Raw genomic sequence first — 25,217 nt, 5'->3', positions numbered from 1 at the left:
TACCCCCCCCCCCCCCCGATCCATGTTTGCTCTGGCCGCTTTGGGAGGGACATGTGGGAACCATGGCTCGAAAGGGACGGTCTTGGGCACTGTCACCCAGGGTTTTTCCTGGGAGGGGAGCCCTGGAGACCAGGGTCTGCGAGCAGCAGGTGCACACCCCTTGAACAGCCACCCTGTGATGCTGAGCTACAAGTGGCACAGCCGTGTCTCCCAAGCTCACTTGGCATCCAGGGAAACTGAGGTACAGGGTGGTCACAGCCATTACGTGGGGCATCTGGGCTCAAAACCAGTATCCCGGCGTCGTCTGTAGGTGGTGAGGGAGTTAGGAAGTGCCCCGGCCTCAGTTCAGCCACATGGGGAGGGTATGTGCAGGGAGCAAATACCTCCCCCCCCACTCCACAACCCCACCCAACCATCTGCTGCCCTGTGGGGAGTCCTCAGCCGGGACTGAGACCTGCTGCTGCTGGGGCTGTGGGCGTGGGAGGGCACAGTGGCTGAGGCATCGAGCTCTCTACCTGGAGAGAGAAATCCACGGTGAGCACCCTTCCATAAGAGAAAGCCAGGGAATTAGCTGGAATCTCTTATCTAGAGAGAGGGAGGTAGGCAAGCAGGGGAGTGGTGTTGGCTGGGCCTCTTAGATGAGGTCACCATTGAGCTGTATCCACCCAAACAGCTGGAAGGAGCCGCCAGGCCGGGTTCCCGGGGGACCAGCCTTCATTCAAGGCCGCCTGAACAGCCCATGCAGAGTCCCCGGAGGCCGCGCTGGGCTCTGCGAGCTGGACGGGGCTTTGTGCTCTTTGTCCCTAGGTCAGTGTCTGGGCCTCTCCAGGAAGAAGATGAGATACTGGGTTGCCAGAGTCTGGCCTCATCTACCTCAGAGGTGGTGCTTGGTTGCCAGGACGGGACGTAGAGCTCGGGATCCCCAGCAGCAGGGCCCACCCTTGTCCCATCCCTGCCTGGTGAGGAGCTCAGCAGGGGAGGGAAGTGACAGAAGAATCCCCGGGCAGAGGCATCTGTCAGGGGTGGGGAGGGATGGCCTGGGGATGAGCTCCTCGGGCGAGAAGAGGCCTGCCATCAGGTGGAACAGGGAAGGGGCTTAGCAGCCCCTTGTCAGGTCTCAGTTGCCAGCACCAGGAGCCACCTTTCATTTCTGCCCCGCCCCCACCCGTTGGTGGCCTTCCAGCTGGTCCCGCCAAGATGAAACTCTACACATCTGGGACTGGGCTGGTGGGCGGGGGCGCCTCTCCCATTACTGATGGCTGCCATGGTGACCAGATAGTGCTGGGTGGGAGGGTGGGGGTGGGGGACTTGGAACATCCAGGGCTGCACCACAGGCCCATCAGGGCTCTGGGGACACGTATAGTTTTCTGAGCATCCCTGAGTTCCTCCTCCGCCTGCTGGGCAAGCTGCAGCATTAATCATGTCTCTGGCCTCCAGCTGGGCCTTAATACTTGACCAGACCGGGCAGGCCTCATACCTCCCACAGGCTGGGCCTGTCTCTTCCTGGTCTGATGGGCCGGACGGACCCCTGCCCACACAGAGTGCATGGTCAGGAATAATGAGTAGGAGGTACAGTGAGCAGACTAACAAAAAGATTGATGGGAAAGTCAAGGGTGCACCGAGCAGGTGACGTTTGTAGGTGAAGTCTGAAGGAAGTTACGATCCCTGCTAGCGCCTGGGGGAATAACATTCTAGGCAGCGGGAATAACCAGTTGCAAAGGCCCTCAGGCTGGACTGGGGGGGGGGGGGAGGGGTCCTAGAGGCACCGTGAGGTGGCCAGTGTAGCAAATGGGGGCAAGATGGAAAGGAGAGCGTGAGGGTAAGTTGAGTCCCAGCGAGAAGCTGGCTTTTTACTCTGCATGATGGAAGCCATGGAAGGCTGTGAGCAGAGGGAGGACGGCAAGCAGGCTCCTTCTGGTATCTGGGATAAGCAGGAAGCCGGGATACCAGGCAGGAGCCACTAGGGGGGTTCAGGGCCACAGGAGGCTGTGCATGTACAGAGAGGTGACTGAATTCGTAAACATCCAGGGCCAACTGAATGTGTTGCTCAACCGGACGAAGGTTGAAGAGGAGAGACGTGCGCCTCCTCAGTCCTCTCTATTTTCACCCATGCACCTGAAGGTCAGGTCAGGCCTCCCACAGGGCCCACACTGATTGTTGCGCTCTACATCTTAAAGGCTTTGGGAAGAGGTCCAACGTGGGAGGGAAAGCAGAACACAAGAATGTGGGAGCCCTGGAGGGTTGTCAGTGTCAGGGAAGGTGATATCCCCAACAGGTGACCTCGATCATGGCCACTGGGGGCTTCAGGCACAGGGCCTGATCAATGGACAGTAGAGTATCACCAGGGGTGTTCCCGATGGAACCAGTAGTCTTGATCCAGCCTCTGAGTCCCAGCACATGAGTGCCCACTCCCTCTGCCTCCCCTGCAGGCCTGTGTTAAACCTGCTGCAGGGGAGGCCTGCCAGGTACTCAGGGTCATGGATAGCAGCAGGTGGCTCTGAGGCCAGGAATGGTGAAATCCGAGGGAGGGCCGGAGAAGCATGCTGGAGGGCCCTGGAAGGAGAATTATCGGCGAAGGGCGGGTGCTCACCGTGCCCCACGTCGCGGACACTGAATGGTGGGGTGGGGGTGGGGGCCCAGGGTGGGCACGGGGCACTACGGAGCGGGTACCGGGTCCAGGACCGGAGGGCGCCGGGCAGACTCCGTCCCCCGCTGCTCCGCGCCTCGCTTTCCTCCACTGGAAAATGGGCAGGAGCGCGGGCCCGTCTCCAGGACGCATCGCGTCAACGCCGGGTCTTATACGCCCTTGGTCGCCGCCGCCGCCGCCGCCTCTGGGAGACAGAGCACCCTTGCGCCCTCAGGGTCTCGGACGCGGCGACAAGCCCCAAGTCCCCTCCGCCCGCGCCCCCTTCGGGGCGGAGCTTGTGCCGGCCCCGCCCCCCAGCCCCAGCGCTCCGGCCGGCGCGCCCCCGGCCCAGCTGCGGCGCGTGACGCGAGGCGCGCGGCTCCGGCGGCCACCGCGGGCGGGCGCAAGCGGCGGCGGCGGCCGGCGAGCGGGCGACATGGCGGCAGCCGGGACGGCGGCGGGGACGGCGGGACCCGAGCCCATGCCGAGCTACGCGCAGCTGGTGCAGCGCGGCTGGGGCAGCGCGCTGGCGGCGGCGCGGGGCTGCGCGGACTGCGGCTGGGGGCTGGCGCGCCGCGGCCTGGCCGAGCACGCGCACCTGGCGCCGCCCGAGCTGCTGCTGCTGGCGCTCGGCGCGCTCGGCTGGACGGCGCTGCGCTCGGCGGCCACCGCGCGCCTCTTTCGGGTCAGTGCCACCGAGGGCCGGGACGTGGGGCCGCGGGCTGGGGGGGGGGGGCGGGCTGTTATCGGGGGCCCGGGCCACGGACCCCGGGCCCTCGCGTGCCCCTTTCTGCCTCTACGGGCCGGGTCACTGGAACGTGGGGCGCCTGCGGCTGGAGGAGCTGGTCCCTTTAGGGCTGAGAGGGGTGGGGGTGGGGTGGATGCGGGGGTGTGGCCGAGCTGTAGGAACGCCGGGCCGTGGGGACCCCCACACGGATGGGGTGTTCGGGATGTAGGGGAACCAGGGCAGACTTAGACCCGTCAGTGCCGGACAAGGCGGCCCCGGGCGGTGGGAGAGCCCGGGCCGCCGCGCGCCCTTTTAGGAGGGCCGAACCCGGGATGGAGGAGCGGAGGACGCGGGCGAGGTGGGCTAAGTGCACTGGAGCCGCCTGCGCCTTGCGCCTCGGGGCCATGCGGAGCGCGCTCGGAACCGGAGCGGGGCCCGAGGTCCTTGGGGCGGCGGAGCCGACTTGTCCGCTGCTACCGGGAAGAGGCCGGAGCTACCCGGTCGCTGCCTCGCGCATGTCTGGAGTCAGCGCCACCCTCCGACGTGGGGAGGCAAAGGCCTGGGCTCCCCGACCACGCCGGTGGTCGCAGTCTTGGGAGGTGGCACGGCCTGGGTCTCCAGAGCTGGACCGGGCTGCCTCCGAGGGGCTGCGTCCGAATTGCCCAGTTTCTAGCGAGTCTGAGGAGGCTACCGCTCCAGTTGGAGAGTGACCCTGTGGGTGACATTGGCGCCTGGCCTCCCTCCCATCCTTAGGGAGGGGTCGCTGCTAGGAGAGCTGCTGGGAAGGCATTTGGGCCCCTAGCTTGGCTGCGACTCCCCCATGGACCGACTGGGGACACCCCGCCCCAATCTGGCTGGAGGTGGCAGGGGGTGCAGGGACAGAGTGCTCGGCGCCAACAAAGGGGCCTTTCTCTACTGGCTGGGAAGAGGCTGGCTCTTGTTAAGTCAAGGATAGGGTGTTGTTTGGCCGCCACTGTCCCCACCACCGTCCCCGTATCACCCACATGGGGAAGAGACCCCAGCCACCACCCTGCTCCAGGGAGGGGAAAGCCGGCACATGTGCCCCTCCACAGGTCAGCCTTGGTCCATATGTGGCTTTGTTGCTCCCCCTATGCTTTCCCAATTCCCAGCTGGGAAGTGGGAGATCCAGGAAGTTGAGGGTCAGAGCCCAGGCGGGGCATGTGGTCGGTCTGGGACAACCAGAGTGGAGCCACCTCCCTCCCGGAGGAGCAGGCTTGGCAATGAGGGGGGCTGGTGGCAAGATCGCAAACACCCTCCCTTTTGGAACCCCCGGAGCTACCGTCAGTCCAGGTGGGACGAGCGCAATTCCAGGCTCGCGCTTCCCAAGAAATGGGTGGAGGGGCTGCCCTCTCCTCCAAAGCTCATCTTCTTGGCAGCCGCCTGGTTGCCAGGGGTTACTGAAACTGGCTCCAGCTGTCTCCATGGCAACCGTTGGCGCTCCGGGCCCCCTCCAGCCTCTCCCGGAGGGAAGGGGGCGGGCTTGACCCAGCGGCCCTGGAGCCCCGCCCCCAGGGAGCTTGCGGCCCAGGCTCCTGGACTCCAGGGGATCTGTGCCCCCCTCCTCAATTTCTCCATGCCTCAGCACTGCATGACCGCTCTTCCTTCGAGTCCTCCCTGGTGTCCCCCTAGGTCCCTGTGGCTCAGCTCGTGTCTTACCATCTCACTGAACATTCTTTCCTTGCCCTCTCCCCTTTCTCTCTCTGCCCCGTTGTTCCCCCCTCCGTCCCTCCACATTTTCATGCTCTCCCCCAGCTACCCACCCCATCTTCCCCAACCCACTTCCCTCTAGCCTACCCCCAAATTCTGCCTCCGAGGTACCTCCCATAGGGATCACTTGGGCCTCCCACCTCCGTTCTGCCAGATGCCCCCATACTCACCTCCAGGCTCTCTTCACAGGTTTATCTCCACAGTGCCCTTCATATCTTCTCTTTAACCCCCCTCCTCCCTCCCTGTTATATCCCCAGCGCCCTCTGTGACCCCCAACTCCCCTGGGCTGACCTCATTGGTCTCCCTTGTCTTACACTCACATGTCCCCCTCCTTGCCATCAGGGCTTTCCCTCAGGTCTTCCCTCACCCCCCTCCCCACCCTGCACCGGACAGCTGGGCACTAAGTTTAGCCCTTGGCTGGCACACGTGGGCTCTGGTTACGCTCCAGGCGACTGTGGGTACTGGCCCCGGCCCTCCCCAACACCACCCAGCCTGGAGGGCCCCTGAGCCTGGGTTTCCTGGCCCTGGGCCCCTCGCGCTGATGGCCACCCACCTTCTCACCCGTAGCCCCTGGCCAAGCGGTGTCGCCTCCAGCCTAGAGATGCCGCCAAGATGCCTGAGAGCGCCTGGAAGTTTCTCTTCTACCTGGGTGCCTGGAGCTACAGCGCCTACCTGCTCTTCGGCACCGACTACCCCTTCTTTCACGACCCACCCTCTGTGTTCTACGGTAGGGGCCTTGCCAGATGGAGCAGGGTCGGGGAGGGTTCTGCTCTGCACATGGAGAGGGGTACGTGGGGGAGCCAGACACTCATCACACGTCTCATGCTGGATATCTTCCCCAAGACAAGGCCCCAAGGTAGCCCCAAGACAAGGGTGATCAATGGGCTTTGGAGACAGGAAAATGCCCTCTCTAGACACTGGTCCTATTAGGGCTCAGGGAGGCACAATGAATGAGGTGAGCCTTTGTGTGGGCCCTGGTGGGCATTCCTGGAACAGCATGTGCAAAGGCCCTGGGGCATGCGTGGGCTTGGTGCACGAGGACAAGAGGAACATAGGAGGAGTTTGAGTTTTCTCCCAAATGAGACGGGTTTGTGGATCATAAAAAGCTTCTGGCTACCATGTGGAGGCAGGAGAGTCTTGGATAAGGAAGAAAGTAGCCCAGTGGGCCTTACGTGGCTTATGTGGCTTTGACCAGCTTGGCAGAGAGACAACGATGGTGTGAAATGGCTGCATCCGTTGATTGGGTCAGATATAAGGGTTGTCAAGGCCTGAGCTTGGTGGGACAGGCAGGAAGGTGACGGCAGTGTCCTTTATTGTCAACAGGCAGCCTGTTACAGAAAACCCTGTGACGGGGCTGTCAGGATTTCTCTGTTCTTGTGCTGACCACCCAGGCTGTGTATCAGGGACACACACGGACATGTTTCTGGCCGTGTGACATTTCAGAAGGCTCCTGGTGGCACCAAGCCCCACGCTCCCATCAGAGGGCTGGGCACAGAGCTGCTGTGTTTCGGTGTCCTGGTGACAAGCCTGTCTTGGTGGGACCACGTCACCCACGTGGCCATTCTTATAAATCCCTAGAGGGCAGGTTTTAGCCGTCATTCAATTTTCCTCTCTGTGAATGAACCACAATGGAACTGTCTCAGTTTCAGGCATGGAGTTTTTTCTGGCTCTTTCTTACAAATTATGCTGTGATCACATGCTCGCAGGTTAGCTGCTTATTTGCATGTGCGTTTAGCGGGCGCCTACTGTGTACCAGGCACTGTGCTGACACGGCTGTGAGCACAAGAGCTCCCAGCCTTGATGTCTTGTGGTGCCGGTGAAATGCGAAATCTGTGAACAGCCTGATGAGAAAATTGGGGGAAAGGGGGGCGGGGTGGGAGAATTTTCTACAGGGATGAGGACGGCCTCACCAAAAGTGACTTTTGAATGGGGACCTGGAGGTGCCTAGAGCAGATCAGAACTGCACTGGCCACTGCGGGATCGGCACGCTCCTGACAGATCAGAGCAGCGAGGAGCCTCCCAAGACAGGGGGTTACTTCCCGGAGGGAGCAGAGGGGGGGTTTTGACAGGCCCAGATGAGCAGGGGAATGAGGGCAGGAGCCAGGGCACAGAGGGGCTCTGCCCAGAATGAGAGAGAAGTGGCTGGTTTGAGAAATGGTTTGAAGGTGGAACTGGTAGGATTCTTTGCCAAGCCCGAGGCTGGGGTGAGCGAGGAGAGTGGGGCGGACTCCAGGGGCTGGGATCTGGAGCGGAGGTTGGTGTGGGGGGGGGGGGTGGAGGCGGGGGGGGGCGTTCAGGGAGAGCAGGAGCTGGGTTTGGGACACCCAGGAGCTGCTCCCAGAGGCCAGAGAGGGGGAATGTGGTGGGGGTGACCCCAGAGCAGCAGGTGGATGTGAACGTGGAGAGCAGGCTGGCAGTCCGTGAACGGAGCCCGGCCCCCGAGGGCGCGGAGGTGCAGACAGAGTCTGGATGATGAATCGCATTTGTGCCCCACCCCCCACCCCCCTGCCTCAGACCTAGAGCTTGAAGCTGGAGGGGGACGCTCACCCATGGTATAAGTCCTGCCAGCGTGATAGGTGGAAAACTCGGTGTCCTGTTTCCACAGTGAACTCTGTGCATTGAGGCGCCTCCACGTTCCTTCCTCCTTTTTTTTTTTTTTTCATGTTTATTTATTTATTTATTTATTTATTTATTTATTTTTTTTTTTTAATTTTTTTTTCAACGTTTATTTATTTTTGGGACAGAGAGAGACAGAGCATGAACGGGGGAGGGGCAGAGAGAGAGGGAGACACAGAATCGGAAACAGGCTCCAGGCTCTGAGCCATCAGCCCAAAGCCTGATACGGGGCTCGAACTCACGGACCGCGAGATCGTGACCTGGCTGAAGTCGGACGCTTAACCGACTGCGCCACCCAGGCGCCCTATTTATTTATTTTGAGAGACAGAGAGGGAGAGCATGATTGGGGGAGGGGCAGAAAGCGAGACGGAGAGAGAATCCCAAGCAGGCTCCACGCTGTCGAAGCACAGAGCCCAGCACGGGGCTCGATCTCACGAACCTTGAGATCATGACCCTGAGCCGAAATCAAGAGTCCGATGCTTAACTGACTGAGCCATCCAGACGCCCCGACATCCCTTCCTTCTCAAGAGGGACAGAAGCACCCGGCGGCTGTGTGTGTCGGGGGGGCCTCCGCTGCCTGCAGCACTCCCACGTGGCCGAGGACAGAACTCGGAGGGAGGGCCCTGCCACAAGTGTGGGTTTTGCTGTCAAGCCCTGGGGAGCCCCCAGACCTGGCCAAGTGGTGGGAGGAGATCTAATCCATTGATGGGGGAGGGGTGGCTGCATGGTTTGTTATTAGGTAAAATACACGTGACATAAAATTAGCTAAAATGCGCCCGTCACAAGTAATGCACGAGTCCACTTATACAGGGTCCTGGAGTCGCCACCAGTGGGTGCCAGGGCTGGGGGAGGGGACGGGGAGCGGGTGTTCAGTGGGGACAGTTTCAGTTTTCCAACATGAAAAGAGTTCTGGGGATTGGCTGGAGTTTTGTAACATGAAAGGAGTTCACACATAACAGTGTGAACATATGAATGCTACTGAACTTAAACATGGCTCAGATGGCGATGCTTATGTTGCATATGTTTTATCATAGTTTAAACAAATTCACCATTTGGGGGCGCCCAGGTCGCTCAGTCGGTTAAGCTTCCGACTTCGGCTCCTGTCATGATCTCACGGGTTTGTGGGTTTGAGCCCTACATCGGGACCTCTGCTGTCAGCACAGAGCCTGCTTCGGATCCTCTGTCCCCCTCTCTCTGCCCCTCCCCTGCTTGCGTGTGCGCTCTTTCTCTCTCTCAAAAATAAACATTTAAAAAAATACAATTTAAAAATTCACCATTTAAAAAAAAATTTTTTTTTAACATTTATTTATTTTTGAGACAGAGAGAGACAGAGCATGAACGGGGGAGGGTCAGAGAGAGGGAGACACAGAATCCGAAACAGGCTCCAGGCTCCGAGCCGTCAGCACAGAGCCCGACGCGGGGCTCGAACTCACGGACCGCGAGATCGTGACCTGAGCCGAAGTCGGCCGCTCAACCGACTGAGCCACCCAGGCGCCCCCAAAAATTCACCATTTTAAAGTGAACAGTTCAGAGGCATTTAGTGCATTCCCAATCTTGTGCCACCATCACCTGTGTCTAGTTCCAGAACATTTCCATCACGCCAAAAGGAGACCCTGTCCCCATGAGCAGCACTGCCTCCCCCGGCCCCTGGCACCCCCGAATCTGCTTTCTGTCTCTACGGAGTCTCCTGTTCTGGACATTTCATACACATGGAATTGTGTGTCACGTGACCTCTTGTCTGGCTTCTTTCACTCCGCCTCTTGTTTTTGACGTTCATCCACACGGTCGTGTGTGCCAGCGCATCGCTCCTTTCTAGAAACGGCTGAGTGATGTTCCGTCGTGTGGCCAGACCACGTTTTGCTCACCCCCTCACTAGTTGACGGACACTCTGGGTTGCTTCCACCTTTTGGGGATTGTGAACAGTGCTGCTGTGGATGCGCGTGTACACGGAGCCCTGGTTTTAGTTCCCTTGAGTACAAACCAGGAGTGGACTTGCTGGATGACGGAGCTTGTGTGTTCACGGCTGTTGAAGCCGCTATGGGGAGTGGACAGTTGGGAACAGGCTCTGGAAGGTCAGGGGGAGCTGGGGCGGAGCCGGGCGGGAGGCAGCGGTGCCTGGCCCAGGGTCAGGGTGGCGAGGGCAGAGGAAGTGAGCAGAGGTATGGATGGAAGGGGGCCCTGGATGGGGGTCCAAGTGGATCCCGGGTGCATAAGAGGTCAAGGCACAGACGAAGAATTGTCACTGAGGTGAGGGCACTGAGTATTTTTAGGGGACGGCCAGGCTTCAGGGGAACATGAGGGTCTGGTTCCAGGTCTCTGAGGCTGGGGGACAGGAGGCCCCGGATGGAGCCCAAGGAGGCCGTTTTAGGGAGTGGCCAGAGAACAAGACATAATCCAGAGAAGTCCAGGTCAACGCAGACAGAACCCTCTTGGGGAGGAAGCAGAGGTGATGGGAGAGCTGAGGGGTCAGTGTCACCGGGAGGGTGTGAAGCCTGCATATGGGTGGGCACAGGTGCCAAGAGGAATGGGGGTGGCTGCAGGAGCCGGTGAAGGGGAGTCACAACCCACCTGGTGGGACAGTCCGTACTCATGGCGTTGGCAGGTCCGATTTCTGCCTCAGCCGTCCCGCCCAGCATGGCGAGGCAGGGGGCAGCCTCCATCCAGCTGGGATTGGAGAGCCCAGGCCAGGGGCATCGGGGCTGGCTCAGGAGAGCCCGATGAGTAAGAGAAGACAGGAAGGGGGGCCAAGCCAGAGTTGGAAATCCTGCAAGGGACAGATTTCAGGGGTAGGAGCACCTTTTTCTATAAATCTAGAGCTGTTCCGAAAAATAACAGCTATTCGTAAAAAATAACGGGTAGAGAAGGAGAACAGAAAACCGGCGACCAGGACACCTGCAGAAACGGGTGGCATGCCCTGGCTTGTGGAGGACGCACCCCAGCTTGAGGCGTCCTGGAGGCCCTGTAGGTCCCTGCCAACACAGTCCTGCTATCCCCAGACTGGACGTCGGGCATGGCGGTACCACGGGACATCGCGGCCGCCTACCTGCTGCAGGGAAGCTTTTACGGCCATTCCATCTATGCCACGCTGTACATGGACGCCTGGCGCAAGGACTCAGTGGTCATGCTCGTCCACCATGTGGTCACCCTGGTCCTCATCGTCTCCTCCTATGCCTTCCGGTGAGTCCAGAAGCAGGCAGGAGGGCACAGGGCACAGCATGAGCACAGAGAGGAGGCTGGCATGGGGCACAGGCTAATGACTGTAGGGGAAGGGGGCCACGGTGAGTATCCGCGGGGGGAGGGGTGGTTATGAAGAGAGATTCCAGAGGGACGGGGTATAGCAAGTGCAGAGAACCCCCCGCTCTGCTCATCCCCCCATCCATCCCCCTCCAACCCCACGGCAGCCTTGGCCGGGTCACGTAGCAAGTGTTTCCTGGCCGCCTGCCACGCACGGGTGTGCGTGGTGCAGCTATGAACCCGAGAGACCGACCCTGGCATTCTAGAGCCACTGCAGCCAGCACATGTGGCCCCTGAGTGCTTCAGATGTAGCCTATCCGTACTTCAACACGCATAGGTGTAAAATCCCACGCAATTTCAAAGGCAAAGGAGAGTGAATATACGTGGCCAATGCTTTTGCTGTATCAACCGTGTGTTAAGATGACAATATTTTGGATGTACTGAGTTCATTAGCATATAGCATTAAAATTAATTTTTATCTCTTCTTCTTTACTGGTATGTGTGGTTTGTTTTTTGTTTTGTTTTTGTTTTTGTTTTTTTTTTAATGTGGCTGCTACAGAATGTCAAATAACAGACGGTTCATGTCCTGTTCCTATTGGACTAGCTGATCTAGCTACACTCTCCAGTACGGCAGCTGCTGGCCACTCGGGCCTATTCCAACTTTAATTACACTGAAGTAAAGTCGTACAGCCACATTTCCGCTGCTCAGTGGTCACATGTGGCTGATGGCTCTCGTATTAGACAAGGCAGGTTTAGAACATGCCTATCATTTTAGAAAATTCTATCAGCACTGCTGTAGAGGAGAATCCGATGATAAAACCCAAGCAAACAAATGAGAAAAGAACTCAAGAGTTTGTTTAAAAGTGATAGCTGTGAAGAAAAATCAAGTCCGGAGACCAGGGCCACAGGGGTGGTGAGGTACAGATGGGTGGCTGGGTGACAGGTGAGCCAAGACTGAAGGGAGGTGAAGGAAGGCTCCACGAACACCGGGGAGGTACACGGTAGGGGATGGTGACAGCATGTGCAAAGGGCCTGCGGCACATGAGCTGTCAAGAGGGCAGAGTGAAAGGCCCAAGCCACACCAGGCTGAATTCAGGCCCAGTGGCCCAAGCAGCTGTAAGGTGGAATGCTGGGGAGGGATAGTGGGACTGGCTTCAGGCTCCTTCAGAGCCTAGTGCAGACTTGGCCTTTCCTGGGCAGGTCTGCAGCTTGCAGCCGTGTTCAGGTTAAACAAACAAAAGCCCTAGGAGTGTTAGCATGGCAGTGATGTTTAAGGTGAGGGAAAAACTTTGGGGGGATCTGGATACAAAATGACCCAGGCCACTGAGGGTCAGGGGTCTCAGAGATGAGGAGGGACAGACAACTTCCAGGGAGGCTCTTAGGTCACCTGGGGACAGTGAGACAGGGAGGGTGCGGATGGGGCTGCCGAGGGGCAGGCACAGCTTGGGTGCTGCCACTGACCTGGCCAGTGGCAGGAATGGGCAAGTCACGTGGGCCAGGGAGGACAGCTTCGAAGGGGCCTACAGGAAGCTTGGGGTGCAGCCTTGCTGCAGGGCAAGGGTCCCCAGTGTAACCCGCTCTCCCCTGTCCCACTTCCCCCCCCCCCCCCCAGGTACCACAATGTGGGCATCCTCGTGCTCTTCCTGCATGACATTAGCGACGTGCAGCTGGAATTTACCAAGCTCAATGTCTACTTCAAGTCTCGCGGAGGCTCCCACCACAGGCTCCACGCGCTGGCCTCCGACCTGGGCTGCCTCAGCTTCTGCCTCAGCTGGTGAGTGGGGGGGGGGGCAGGGAAGGAGGCGGAGCTGGTGGGAAGGGGCGGGGCACTCGGGAGGAGGTGGGGCTGGCGAGAAGGGGCGGGGCACTCAGGGGAGGAGGTGGGGCTTGTGGGAAGGGGCGAGGCCAAGCGGGGAAGGAGGCGGGGCTGGTGAGGTGGGCAGGGCCTCCCGGGTGGGAGAGCCAGGGAGGGGGGGAGGGGGGGGACTGAAGCAGGGCAGAATCAGGATTGGGCCGGAAAGGACAGAGCGGGAATGGAGACGGAAGGGCAGGGGTGGGCGAGGAGACAGGGGTGGGTAGGGATGTGCAGGGACAGGTGGGTGAGTCCAGATGGGACAGCACAGGGGCCGAGTGGGGCAACCCTCCCCCTCTCCCAGACAGCTCCCCCCCCCACCCCTCCCCGCTGCAGGTTCTGGTTCCGCCTCTACTGGTTCCCGCTCAAGGTTCTGTACGCCACGTGTCACTGCAGCCTGCGCTCAGTGCCTGACATCCCCTTCTACTTCTTCTTCAATGCGCTCCTTCTGTTGCTCACCCTCATGAACCTCTACTGGTTCCTGGTGAGTCGGAGCCCCCACCAGCTCCTTGTCCACCGGCCGCTCCTCAGTTGGTAGTCCTGTCCTGGTCCCCCGGCCCCAAGCAGTGGTCCGGGCACAGGCCGTTCTCGGGCACACCCGGGGCGGGGCATATTCGGCAGCAGGAACGGCGGCGCGTGCGCTGGGCTGGTGGCCCCCGGAGCGCGCGGCCTCTAGGAGGGCAGCAGGATCAGGGCAGAAGTGGCTTTTTCTCACCGGTGCCTCCCCCTCCCACAGTACATCGTGGCCTTTGCTGCCAAGGTGCTGACGGGCCAGGTACGCGAACTGAAGGACGTCCGGGAATACGACGCGGCAGAGGCCCAGAGCCCCAAGGCCGGCAAAGCTGAGTGAGTGTGGAGGGGCCGCCGCCCCAGTTCATTCCTTTAGCCACGTCTGTCCGGCCCCGCGCTCTGTGGGCCGGCCCCGGAGACAAGGCAGCGGATGATGTCGCCACGCCACGGACGCTGCATCCAAAAGAGACTGTGATAAAGGCATGGATGATGTAGCAACAGAGTTAGATGCTGCAAGGACAGGCAGGAAGTGCGTAGACAGGTGTGGGGGTGGGGGCAGACTGGCGAAAGGCAAGAATCGGGGTAGGAGCGGTGAGGCCAAGCTGAGGAGCTGGTCCAGTGGGTGAGCAACCATTAGCCAGGCCAGAGAGTGACCTCTAAGCAGGTGGCAGTGGAGGTGGGGATGCGGGGGTGCCATGGTGGCCCAGAGAGCCCCCACTCTGTCCATGTTGACTCTTCCCGGCCTTGAGGTCCAGCAGGGCAGCCCAGTGGTCAGCCAAGCAGGAGGTAAGGCTGGGGGCTCAGGCCCTAGGAGTCCTAGGGAAGGAGGAAAAAGTGGGGTCCTCATCAAGCATCATGGAGGTAGGCCCCCAGGACTCACCAGCCCCAGGTTGTAAGCCAGATGGTGTTCAAAGCCCCTAGCCTGGAGGGGCCCCAGGAGTGAATGGAGGCAGGTTTGGGTGGCCAGCAGAGTCTAGGGTGCACGGCGCCCCGGAGACAACACGAGGAGGGTTTGAGCAGCAGCGAGGTCGGAGGCTCCCGACGACTCACAAGGCACTGAGCCAGTGGCCCCTGTGACTTGGCTGCTGGAGGCCTCGTCAGTGAACGACCTGGGAAAGGTGGTTTCAGGGAAGCAGTGGGCTCAGAGCTCGATGAGATAGGTCAGAACGGGCAGTGAGGAGGGTGAGAGAAGCAGAGATTTAAAACATCTCCTTGGAGTTCAGAGGCAGGGGAGCAGAGAACTGGAGGATTAGCAGAGCGGAGAGCTGAATCAGAGGAGGGCTCTGTGGCTGGTTCACATGAATAAAAGCACTTTGCACCCTCAAAGCAGGAGACTACAAGTGGGGGCTGCTAAGGCCAAAGAGCTGGCACCCAGGGCAGAGAGGGACCAGACGGGTGAGCAGGGGTCACAGACATGAGAGGCTGGGCAGCAGGTGTGGTCTCCCCAGCTGGGTTGTGTGTGGGCCTGTTGGCCAAGGTGACTGATCATCACGAGGCCGTCACTGTCATCGGGGCAGGTGGGCACAGGGGCCATAGTGGGAGGAGGAGAGTGATGAGATCCCAACTGTGCTGTTTTAGGCGAAACAAATAAAAAGAAACAAAGACAATCCAAGACTTCAGGGCTGTGTGCACTGGCAGAGGGGGACTAAGAGTCTAGTTTGGGGGATGTTAGATCGTCCGATGTCCAGGGAACATGAATTGGCCATTCCATAAAGACTTCAGTGAGGTCTCGCCGAAGAGTCTGACCAACCCTCAGCGGCTTCCAGAAAAAGCAACGGCTAAAGAGAACTCCAGGGGTGGGAGAGGGGAGCACCCGCTTGGCCAAAACTAAAAACCCGAAAGATCTTCCTGCTGTAAACTAGTGAACTCCTGGTGGAGATGTCCTTGCAATGCAGAGCCCAAGGCAAAGAGCAGGCCAGACCACCCAGCCCTGCTCAGTGCTGCCCCCTCCTCTGTCTGCCCTGAGAATGCCCAGCCAGAATGTGCGTTGAGGAGCTGGCACCTGGCCAGCATTTCCAGTAGGATCAAAGTACAAACTCTGTGCACAAATGGCAGGGCATACCAGGGAACACGCTGCCACGATCGACCCCATGGGCATCACCAGCAGAAGAACCAAGTTCCCCAAGGTTGGCTAGAGTTAGCTCAGTTGGGTATAAAATGGAATGGGATAAAAAGCAAGGAGCATGTGGAACGTGCTACAGAAAAGTGGTCAGGACGCCTCCAAACCATCAGGTCATGGAAAACAAGGAGGCTGAGGAACTGTCCCAGGTCAGAGGAGACTAAGAAGACACGGTGACTGAATGCAGTGTGGGATCACGGACCAGAAAAAGGACATCCGTGGAAAAACTGGCAAAATCCAAATAAGACCCACACTTAGTTCACAGCACTGTCCCAGCCTTGGTTTCCTAGTGTGACAAATACACTGTGGAGGTGTAAGATGTGTAACATTGAGGGAGGCTGGGTGAGGGCTACACCCGAGCTCCCCGTACCGTCTTTGCAACATCTCTGCCAATCTACAATTATCCGAAAATAAAAATCTTACTAAGAAAAACAAAAGGCGTGAAAAACCATCACCAATGACGTTGGATGTCATTTTACGTTGCCGGGGCCCTCGTAACAAAGTACCACACGTTGGGGGAGCTTTAAAACAACAGAAGTTTATCCCTCACGGTTCTGGAGACCAGAAGTCTAAAACTGCCAGCAGGGCCGTGCTCCCTCTGACGTCTCTAGCAGAGGATCCTTCCTTGTCTCTTCCAGCTTCTGGGGACTCCAGGTGTTTCTCCGCATCACCCCAATCTCCATTTTCTGTCTGCGCATGACCTTCTCCTCTCTGGCTCTTCTCTCTTGTAAGGACACTTGTCCTTGGATTTAGGGCCCACCCTAAAGCCAGGATGAGGTCATCCCAGATCCCTTCACTTACATCTGCAGAGACCTTCTTTCCCAAATAAAGTCACATTCACAGGTGCCAGAGATTAGGAGGTGGACGTACCTTTTTGGGGACCACTCCTTACCCTGCTGTGCATGTTAAGACTCGTACAATTAGATACAGCTGAAGAGAGAATCGCTAACTGAAAAGCTGTGAACGAGTGGCTCAGAAGACAGTGAAGACAGTTGGAAAATACGACAGCTAGAATTCTAAGAATCGCCTGGGCTAGCTGAGTTCTCACAGGAGAACAGAGAGAGACCGTATGAGAAGATGTAACGTGGAGCATTTTCCAGATGTAAAGATGTAAATCATAAAGAGGACGAGTAAAAAGACATCCAGGCCCCAAACACACCACGGTGAAAAATGCAAAACAGCCCCAGAAAAGATGGCCAATGAACCGTAACACTAACAGCAGCGAGGGACGCTGGACGACCGTGGAGAAAACTAGCATGTCAAGTCCTGAAGCAACTGGGAATTTCACACGAATTTTTTTTTTTTTTTTTTGAGAGAGAGAGAGAGAGAGAGCACGCGCACGCTCATGAGTGGGGGAGGGACAGAAGGAGAGGGAGAATCTCAAGCAGGCTCCGCCCTATCAGCGCAGAGCCCAACGTGGGGCTCGATCCCACGAACCGTGAGATGATAACCAGGACCGACATCAAGAGTCGGGCGCTTAACCGACTGAGCCACCCAGGTGCCCCCTTCATACACAATTTTGACGGCATTTGCTCGAGGACGCCTGGCTGGCTCAGCCAGTGGAGCACAAGACTCTTGACCTCAGGGTCATGAGTTTGAGCCCCTCGTTGAATATAGAGTTTACTTTTAAAAATGAATAAAATCTTTAAATAAAAACAATGACTCCAGAGATAGGACACCCACAAGAACGAAACCTATGAAAATGTACCGTCCATAGATCTCGATGGGTATATTTCAGAAAACAGAAACACTATCCCAAGAGGCAGATCAGCAGATGAAATGATACATACCTGGGTGAAAAATTTTAAATGCCTAATTTGATATTTAAAGAGAGTGAGGGGCGCCTGGGTGGCTCAGTCGGTTGAGCGACCGACTTCGGCTCAGGTCATGATCTCACGGTTTGTGAGTTCAAGCCCCACATCGGGCTCTGTGCTGACAGCTCAGAGCCTGGAGCCTGCTTCCCATTCTGTGTCTCCCTTGCTCTCTGCCCCTCCCCCACTCATGCTGTGTGTCTGTCTCAAAAATAAATAAATGTAAAAAAATTTAAAAATAAAAAAAAAAGAAAGAAAGTGAGACCTGATGTAGTAAATATCAAAATGGGGTTGGGGCCTTTGCACTTGGCAGGAGGGTAGGGTTTTGCCGTTAGCAGATGGTAAATACTTCTGTTAATGCTATTGGGGCATAGAGGGCAGCCCGGAAAAAAAAAAAAAAAAAAAACAGGTACCACAAAATAAATGCAAAAAAGGTTAGTGAAAGCAGGATAAGTAATGCAAAAGAAGAGGGTAGAATCCCAAATATCACGCATCCAAATACGCATACGCATGAAATAATCATAATGGTTGCAAGACTTTTTTTTTCCTTCAATATCCACCTCTGTACTGGTTAAAAGACTTCAAGTCCAGAGTACGTGAAAGTTGCGAGTAAAAGGATGGGACAAGAAATTCAGGTGGCATTCTTGATCTGGAACGTTCCACAGTGTACAACCCAGAATCTCCACTTGAGGGGACTGAGGGAAGTGGTCTGGGCTCACAAGCCGCCCAGAAGCAGGGTGAACAGATGTCCTTTTGAAGCACAGGGCATTTCTCACAACTGACCAAACCCAGCCCCCGGGGGAAATCTCAAGCACTCAGAACCAGGATCGTGCAGGCTTCATAGACAAAAATGCGGTGAGGTTGGAGAACAGCAACGAATGACGACGGGGACCACTTTTAATTCGGGAGCTGCAAAAACCGTGCCAGCAAGGTAGCACCACCCCCTTCCTCACTGTGCTCGGCCTCATTCTCTCTCTCTTCTCACCCCTTCTCCCTCCCAGAGCCCCTGGTCATCTGGCAGACCACCATCGGGGACTTACACAGCTCAAGTGCCCCCCACCCAGCCCCTCCGTCTGAAGCCCCCATCATCGCCTCAGGCTCCGCCCAGATCAGCAGCCATGGGGGGGGGCCCTCCTCACCCCACACTCGCTCCGCTGACCTGCCCCACGGTACCCACCACCATTTCCCTGCTGGCCTTCCCCCCCCCCCTCCCAGGCCCCTTTCATTTCATTCACCCCAACTTCCAAGTTTCTCTCCCAGCTCACGGTGCTCCTCTGTGCACCAATCTCCGTCTCCAGGTCTGCTTGACATCCCTAGCGTCTTTGAAAACATCCGGAACCAGCCCCCATTCCCACCCCAAACATCCTCTCCGGAATAGTTTTTCCGTTGCGGTTGAAGGAAACTCAGGGTGAAGACCTGGCCAAGCCCTAGGGGGTTCCCTCACTCCCTCTCTTCCTTACCTCTGAGGAAACATCCAGAATCCACCCGAGACGCTGCCTGCCCTCATTCATCACCCTCTAGCTTCCGCCCTTGTTCCGATTCTTTTTTCCCCATAGTGGTACAATGAACCTGAAAAGCATAAATCTGACATCATAGAGAAGCCACGCATCCCCCCCCCCCAAATACTGACACTAGTTTTGAGGGGGAGGGGTGCTTGGAAGCTTGTACAGAAAAATAGACCGGCATCATTGGGAAAGTTCTGATAAAAAGGCACGTGTCAGGGTACCCATCCTTGAAGGTATTAAACATAATATATAGAAACCGAAACAGAGCTGAGTCCGTAAATAGAATAGACTCTAGTCCTAAAGATCACTGGGAGGCAGGAGCTGTCAGAATACTTGGTAACCATCCGGAGGAGAGCAAACCTTCGTGGGATCTCGAATCAGCCCGAGGGCAAACTCCCCACGGGTCAGATATCGTGGCCAAGCAGAGGCTGTGAAATGAAACCAGAGCCCGAAAGGGAGATCGTGTCGTCTAGCAGTTGGAACTACGAGAACAGTCCAGAAGCTGGGAACCCCACCTCTGCTCTGCTCAGGGAGCCAGCAGGCAAAGCCAGAAGAGCAAGGGCAGATGGGAGGCCCACATAGGGCTCATCTATAAACTCACAGGTCAAGGGCCCCTGGCGGTTGCAGAGAGAGAAAGAGAGAGAGCCAACCACGGGAAAGGGGGCAGAGGATGGGATGCGTGCTCCCAGGAAGGGAATCCAGTGGGTCTAGCCCAAGGGAAGAATGGATCGAAGTGACTGAGTTCATGTCCAGTGTAGATCCTTACATGAAAGGGTCTCTGAGCTAGATTGCTCTGCAAAGTGAGGGGATGGCGATACCCCTGTAGGCTAGTATCTGTGAGACACCAGCAAGACTTGTGTAAAGCACTACACAGAAACAAGACCCCGAGGCCGAGTCGCAGGACGAGTTTTCTATTCTTTCTGATGTCTGGATCCTGAGAATATATTACCAGCTCAAGAAACTTGATACATTTGTATGTAAACCAGAAGGTGGAATCCACTTCTGCGGAGACAGACCACGTGCAAGGACAGGAAGGGCTCGCCTAAGTGGGAAAAGGAACAGGCAATACCGTGACCATTAAGCCACAGTAAGATGCGGTTTCCGCACCAGCAGGCACTGGCAAAAGCACCAAGGAGCGGGGGCAGAGACCCTTGTTGAATCTGGTAAGATGGTCGTGGGCAGACCCCCAGTGCCCAGGTCCCCTCCCAGTCGGAACCCCAGAGACCTGCCACTGATACAGGCAGGGGAAATGGAATTTACAGAGAGCAGTGGGGCACATTGGTGCGATTTCAGCGTTGCGTTTTTGGAAAATTAAGGTGCAGAAGACGGAAGTCAGGCGGAGGGCTTTTACTTTCCAGCGGCCGGGCTGTGGATGGCTCAGGAGGGAGGAGAGAGGAGGGTTTACGCCATGCCCAGTGGGCGGAAGGCAAGGTCTTCTGGCCCTGTGGGAAGGGAAGAAGGACCCAGGTGAGCCCCCGCCGGGTAGGAAGAAGAGAAGTGGAGGGCAAGGCAGTCGGGACAGGGCAGTATGTGGGGCATGGGGCCCGGGGCTAACCGCGGCCCGGTTCTGGCCTCTAGGAAGCCGCTGAGGAATGGCCTGGTGAGAGACAAGCGCTTCTGAACTCCTCGACCGCCTTCGCATCCCTTAGGACCCAGCCCCGCCCGACCACGCGCCCCCCTCCAGGGACCGACTACGCCCCTCCCTCGGGACTCTGGCTCCGTCCAGCTCCGCCCCACCTGGGCCCTGGCCACTGCCCGTCACCTCCCCCTGGACCCCTGCCCGGTACCCCCGAGACCCCGCCCCCGGGGTCTACCTTCCTCGGGCTTCAGAACCGCGGCCACGTCCCCCGGGACCCTGACCCCGCCCAGCCCCAGACCTCTGTCCTGGCCCCTCCAGGGACCTCGGCCCCGCCCCCCAGCCTGCCGGTCGGGGGAGTCAGGAGGCCCCTGAGCACTCGTCCGGCCGCCGCCAGCGAGGAAGATGCCATCGCCGTGCCGCCGTCCTGGCCGCCGCGTCCTTTTCCTCCTCCTGGCCCTGCTGCTGCCCTCGCCGCCCCCAGCCCGCGCCCCAGCGCCGCCGGGCCCCGCCGCCACCCTGCTCCAGGCTCTCGGGCTGCCTGACGCGCACCGGGGCGCACCCACGCCCCGGCCCGTACCCCCCGTCATGTGGCGCCTCTTCCGCCACCGGGACCCCCAGGAGGCCAGGGTGGGCCCTCGGCGGACGCCCCAGGGAACCACCCTGAGACCGTGCCACATGGAGGAACTGGGGGTCGCCGGAAACATCGTGCGCCACATCTCGGACCGCGGTAAGTGGGGCCTGCGTTGGGGGCGTGTGTCCGGGAGGCCGAGACTCCTCTGTGCGCCCTGCCACGAGCCTCCAGCGCCGCGTGGGGGAGGCCAGAGCACCGCCGAGTGTCCCCACTCGTCCGGTCCAGCCCACGAGCAATCTGGGCCTCCTCACTCCATCCGCTCTTCCCCCGTGGACACCTGCGGGCACCGGTTCGAGTTGTCCCAAGGCCAGGCTCCCTTGCACCCGGCAAGGCCCCCAGCTTGCAGCCGAAGCCCTGCCCCCACCTCCCCCACCCCACCCCCCACCCCCGCTGCTTCACACCATTTGATGCCTTTCCCGGAGATACCACCTCTCCAGCATCGCTTCCCCACGAGCCCCCAGGCATCCGTTCGTCTCTTCCCCTGCCTGGGGTTGGCGGGCAGGCTGCCCTGCGCTGGGCAGGACTTCTTGCAAACGATGCCCTGCCCCCACTCCATCGCCTCCCCCCCCCCCCCCCCCCGCGCCACTTCACACCATTTGACGCCGCCTTTAGAAGGCAGTTTGGCGCCCCTCTTCCCCAGGCGCTCACCTTTCCCCCACCCGCAGAGACACCGCCCCCCCCCCCCAGACCCCCTGAGGGCAGGCCGGGCAGGGCGCTGGGGTGCAGCGCGAGCCGAGCTCTCTCCCTGCCATCCCAGGTGCGCCCACCCGGCCCCCGGAGCCCGCCTGGGCTTCGGGGCAGTGCCCTGAGTGGACCGTCGTCTTCGATTTGTCAGCCGTGGAACCTGCCGAGCGCCCGAGCAGGGCCCGCCTGGAGATGCGCTTTGCGGCGGCGGCGGCCGCGGAGGAGCCGGCCGGCTGGGAGCTGAGCGTGACTCAGGCGGCCGAAGGCGCGGTCGCTGGGCCCGTGCTGCTCCGCCAGGTGGTGCCCACCCTGACGGCCCCGGTGCGCGCCGAGCTGCTGGGCGCCGCCTGGGCCCACAATGCCTCGGCGCCTCGCAGCCTCCGCCTGGCGCTGGCGCTGCGCCCCCGGGCCCCCGCCGCCTGCGCGCACCTGGCCGAGGCCTCGCTGCTGCTGGTGACGCTTGACCCGCGCCTGTGCCACCCACTGGCCCGGCCGCGGCGCGAAGCCGAGCCCTCAGTGGGCGGCAGCCCTGGAGGCGCGTGTCGCACGAGGCGGCTCTACGTGAGCTTCCGCGAGGTGGGCTGGCACCGATGGGTCATTGCGCCGCGCGGCTTCCTGGCCAACTACTGCCAGGGCCAGTGCTCGCTGCCCGCAGCGCTGTCCGGACCCGGGGGGACGCCCCCGCTCAACCACGCCGTGCTGCGCGCGCTCATGCACGCGGCCGCCCCCGGTGCCGCCGGTCTGCCCTGCTGCGTGCCTGCGCGTCTGTCGCCCATCTCTGTGCTCTTCTTTGACAACAGCGACAATGTGGTACTGCGGCACTACGAGGACATGGTGGTGGATGAGTGTGGCTGTCGCTGACGGAGCCAGGCAGGGGCCCAACAATAAACACTGCGTGGTCCGCTTCCCTGTCTCTGGTCTGGTCACCTGAGGGCGGGAAAGGAAGCAGCCACATCCATCACCACCCACTGCCAGGGCTTGGGAGTGTCCCACAGTGATGCCACCTGCCCAGCCCTCCTAGAGCTGGGTTCCTAGAACCCCATCTCTAGGCGGCCTGACATCTAACATGCCTAAGAGCCTGGGAACTGCCCACTGCACCGAGGTCACCCCCTAGTCCCTGCTGTGCACATCGGGCCGTTCTCAGCTTTGGCATCCAGGTGACCCCAAGGCTCCCAACCAGCCAGGTCCCCAGACCAAGTGCTCTGCCGTCTCCCTGCAGTTGATCTGTCCCGGTGTGAACACAAGAGCTGTTAATTAAGATTTTATTGGTGACAATAGAGCTTAAAACAAATTGACCAGAAATCAAAAGTTACATTGCCTTGGTACATATGCTCCTTGATTTGGAAAACTCAGAATCAACTGCTGCTATGAAGGTGAAGAACAAAGCAAACAGCACAAAGCAGAGGCAAGGCATTCCAAGGGAACAGAACAGGGCAGGTGGGTGGGCGGGTGGGTGGGTGGGCACAGGTGTTGCCCACGGGGTGTGTCGCACAAGGGGTCATAGCGGAAACCTATCCAAACTCTATGCCTCTATGTGGCCTATCAAAAGAAGGGGGAAACCGAAAGCCCTACAGCAATGGTAATAAATAAGAGGCCTTGCCAGAAGGAAGGTGGCCTGTGTGTCCCCGTCTCCCACGTACAAGCTGGAATCTGGAGGCTTTGAGATCAGGGCCAGTGTTCGCCTCACAGGGACGGGGAAGCTGGGGGGGGGGGGCAGGGTCACCAGGGCCTGGATAGGCAGGGAATGGTCCCCAAATAGGTGGTTGCCAGGGAGACAGTACTACCCCACCGTGGTGCGCAAGGAGCTGGGGGTGGCTCTCCCAGCTACAGTAACTTCTTGTGTTGTGGCCCAAGCCCCTTCGGCACAGAACCAACCTATTTCTGATACATGCTCCTTTCCCCCCCAAAAAGCAGAAATCACTCCACCCTATCACGCCTGTGCCCACAGGTAGAGGGGCTCCCAACTCGGAGGGTGGGGTAGAAAACAAGGTGAGTGGGGCACTCAGCGTGTCTAACCAGCCACGGGGACCGTGGGTGCCTCCCTGGGGGTGGGTCCTCCTGGCTGCTGCTGTCTTCCATCAAATCCTCAGGAAGGACCCTAGGGAAGAAGCCACTGGCCAGAGAATAGCCACCTCCCCACCCTCTGGCCTCACAGCCAGTCCTGCCCAAGGCCCCTCCCAGGGTGGGTGGCTGGGGCGCGAGTCCACCGCGTGTAGGAAGCACTTTGCTTCTCAGAGTCCAGCGGAGACTGGGGCTGCCTGGCCCGGGACGAGACGGTGCTCTCTCACCGCCCTGACGTGCAGGGAGAAGCCGCTGGAAGCTAAAACTGAAAACAAAAATCCTCCTCGCGATCCCGTCACAGGTGTTGATCCTAATCTTGAGATGTGTTGGCTTGTTTAAACTTCGTTCCTGGAAGCTTCTCACATCTTCCAGGTCCACCACTAAGATTTGAGAGACAAACTCAGGAAAGTATGTTTTTCAGTACTCCTTTGAAAGAATCTTTAAAAAACAAACAGAAAAACCCAAAACACCGTGTTTTCTTTAAATGAAACCCTCTTAGAACACAGGCAGCGTGACCAGGGCAGTTTCAGAGCTGGTGTGGACAGAACCCACACCTCCTCGGGGCTCTCCCGGCATGGCTGCCCCGGCAAGGAGCCTGCTCGGCACAGAAATGCGAAGTTTTTCCTGCTAAAACGTAGTCCCCTTTCAATAAAACAGAAACAGAAAGAAAAGAACAGAGGAAAGGGCTACTCTGAGATGAGGGTCTTCCTCCCTCCGCCCTGGTCGCAGACCCAGGTGTGGACGCGGCGAGCGCTGGGCCTCCTTGGCGAGCGGGGCTGGCAGGGCTCGCTGGCGGGCGGTCCTCCGTGGCCGCCCGCCTCCCGCTCTCCCTTCTCCTTCTCCTCGCCGCCGCGGGCCAGCAGTGGGCGCTCGCTCTGTCTCGGGCTCCTCTCTCCCTCGGGTGCTCCTCTCCCTCTCCTGTTGCTCACAGTGGTGCTTCAGTTTTAGCAGTGGAAAACAGGTATCCATTTATTTTTATTTTTTATTACCCAGAATAAGATGCTGATGGACTAAGCCACATAGCTTAGCTCTTCCGCCGCCACCTGTGGGGAGGGAGGAAGGCAAGGGGCCATCAGAGAAGGCAGAGCCCCACACAGCTGGGCAGCTAGAAGGTGCGGGGCTCTTCCCCCCACTTCCCTTTGCACCCGTGAAATGGAACCTCAGAAGCTGGGTGCCCAGGCTAGTGACTCCCCCCCCCAGAGAGAAGGAAGCCGAGAGTTTAAGGGGCCTCCTCTGTCAGCGGCACCAGCACCCCACCTCCCCAGCACACGCACGGATAGGGGACCAGGCCCATGCTCGCCCAGCTCTGGTCACGCCACAGTCAGGGGAACCGTAGGACAGGGCTTTCAAGGAACCTGGAAGGGCCTCCTGCAGAGGTGCCCCTCCGCCAGGACTCCCACATCCAGCCCTTCCTCGCTGAGTTCGAGGACTCTCTCAGGAGGGACTATGATGCAGAGAGGTGTGTGTGAAGCTCCCGTCCTCCCACTGCCATGAGCAGATGTACAGGGAGTGAAAATGACAGTTCAAAGGACAA

At 58.9% G+C, this 25,217-nt stretch overlaps 3 protein-coding genes across 4 annotated transcripts in view; 2 read left to right on the top strand and 1 right to left on the bottom strand.

The window, feature by feature from the left end:
• The first annotated feature begins 3,047 nt into the window (after nucleotides 1-3,047).
• Nucleotides 3,048-20,648, top strand: CERS1 (ceramide synthase 1). Its single transcript, XM_023247676.2, has 7 exons — nucleotides 3,048-3,311; nucleotides 5,649-5,808; nucleotides 10,694-10,874; nucleotides 12,544-12,705; nucleotides 13,120-13,267; nucleotides 13,520-13,629; nucleotides 20,307-20,648. The coding sequence occupies exons 1-7, from the start codon at nucleotides 3,063-3,065 to the stop codon at nucleotides 20,347-20,349; spliced, it is 1,053 nt and encodes a 350-aa protein (XP_023103444.1). The 5' UTR covers nucleotides 3,048-3,062; the 3' UTR covers nucleotides 20,350-20,648.
• Nucleotides 20,649-20,709: 61 nt separating this feature from the next.
• Nucleotides 20,710-22,527, top strand: GDF1 (growth differentiation factor 1). The gene is made up of 2 exons (XM_023247668.2): nucleotides 20,710-21,034; nucleotides 21,696-22,527. Exons 1-2 carry the CDS (start codon nucleotides 20,710-20,712, stop codon nucleotides 22,481-22,483), a joined length of 1,113 nt encoding a protein of 370 aa, XP_023103436.1. The 3' UTR covers nucleotides 22,484-22,527.
• A 343-nt stretch (nucleotides 22,528-22,870) lies between these two features.
• UPF1 (UPF1 RNA helicase and ATPase) overlaps nucleotides 22,871-25,217 on the bottom strand; it is a 37,630-nt gene continuing 35,283 nt past the window's right edge. For both annotated transcript variants that reach the window (XM_023247663.2, XM_045048714.1), the window contains exon 24: nucleotides 22,871-24,726. The gene's annotated coding sequence lies outside the window, so the exon portion shown is untranslated. The remainder of the gene's footprint in view (nucleotides 24,727-25,217) is intronic.

The sequence above is a fragment of the Felis catus genome, chromosome A2, assembly GCF_018350175.1.
Source record: "Felis catus isolate Fca126 chromosome A2, F.catus_Fca126_mat1.0, whole genome shotgun sequence".
In the NCBI taxonomy this organism is placed as follows: Eukaryota; Metazoa; Chordata; class Mammalia; order Carnivora; family Felidae; genus Felis; species Felis catus.
This window is presented reverse-complemented; position numbering and strand designations above follow the sequence as displayed.

Excerpts from the sequence above, each read along its gene's own strand:
- CERS1 (XM_023247676.2), top strand. The coding sequence starts at position 3,063 with ATGGCGGCAGCCGGGACGGCGGCGGGGACGGCGGGACCCGAGCCCATG. Across the intron at positions 3,312-5,648 it reads CCACCGCGCGCCTCTTTCGG|CCCCTGGCCAAGCGGTGTCG; the intron begins GTCAGTGCCACC and ends TCTCACCCGTAG. Across the intron at positions 5,809-10,693 it reads CCCACCCTCTGTGTTCTACG|ACTGGACGTCGGGCATGGCG; the intron begins GTAGGGGCCTTG and ends TGCTATCCCCAG.
- GDF1 (XM_023247668.2), top strand. The coding sequence starts at position 20,710 with ATGCCATCGCCGTGCCGCCGTCCTGGCCGCCGCGTCCTTTTCCTCCTC. Across the intron at positions 21,035-21,695 it reads GCGCCACATCTCGGACCGCG|GTGCGCCCACCCGGCCCCCG; the intron begins GTAAGTGGGGCC and ends CTGCCATCCCAG.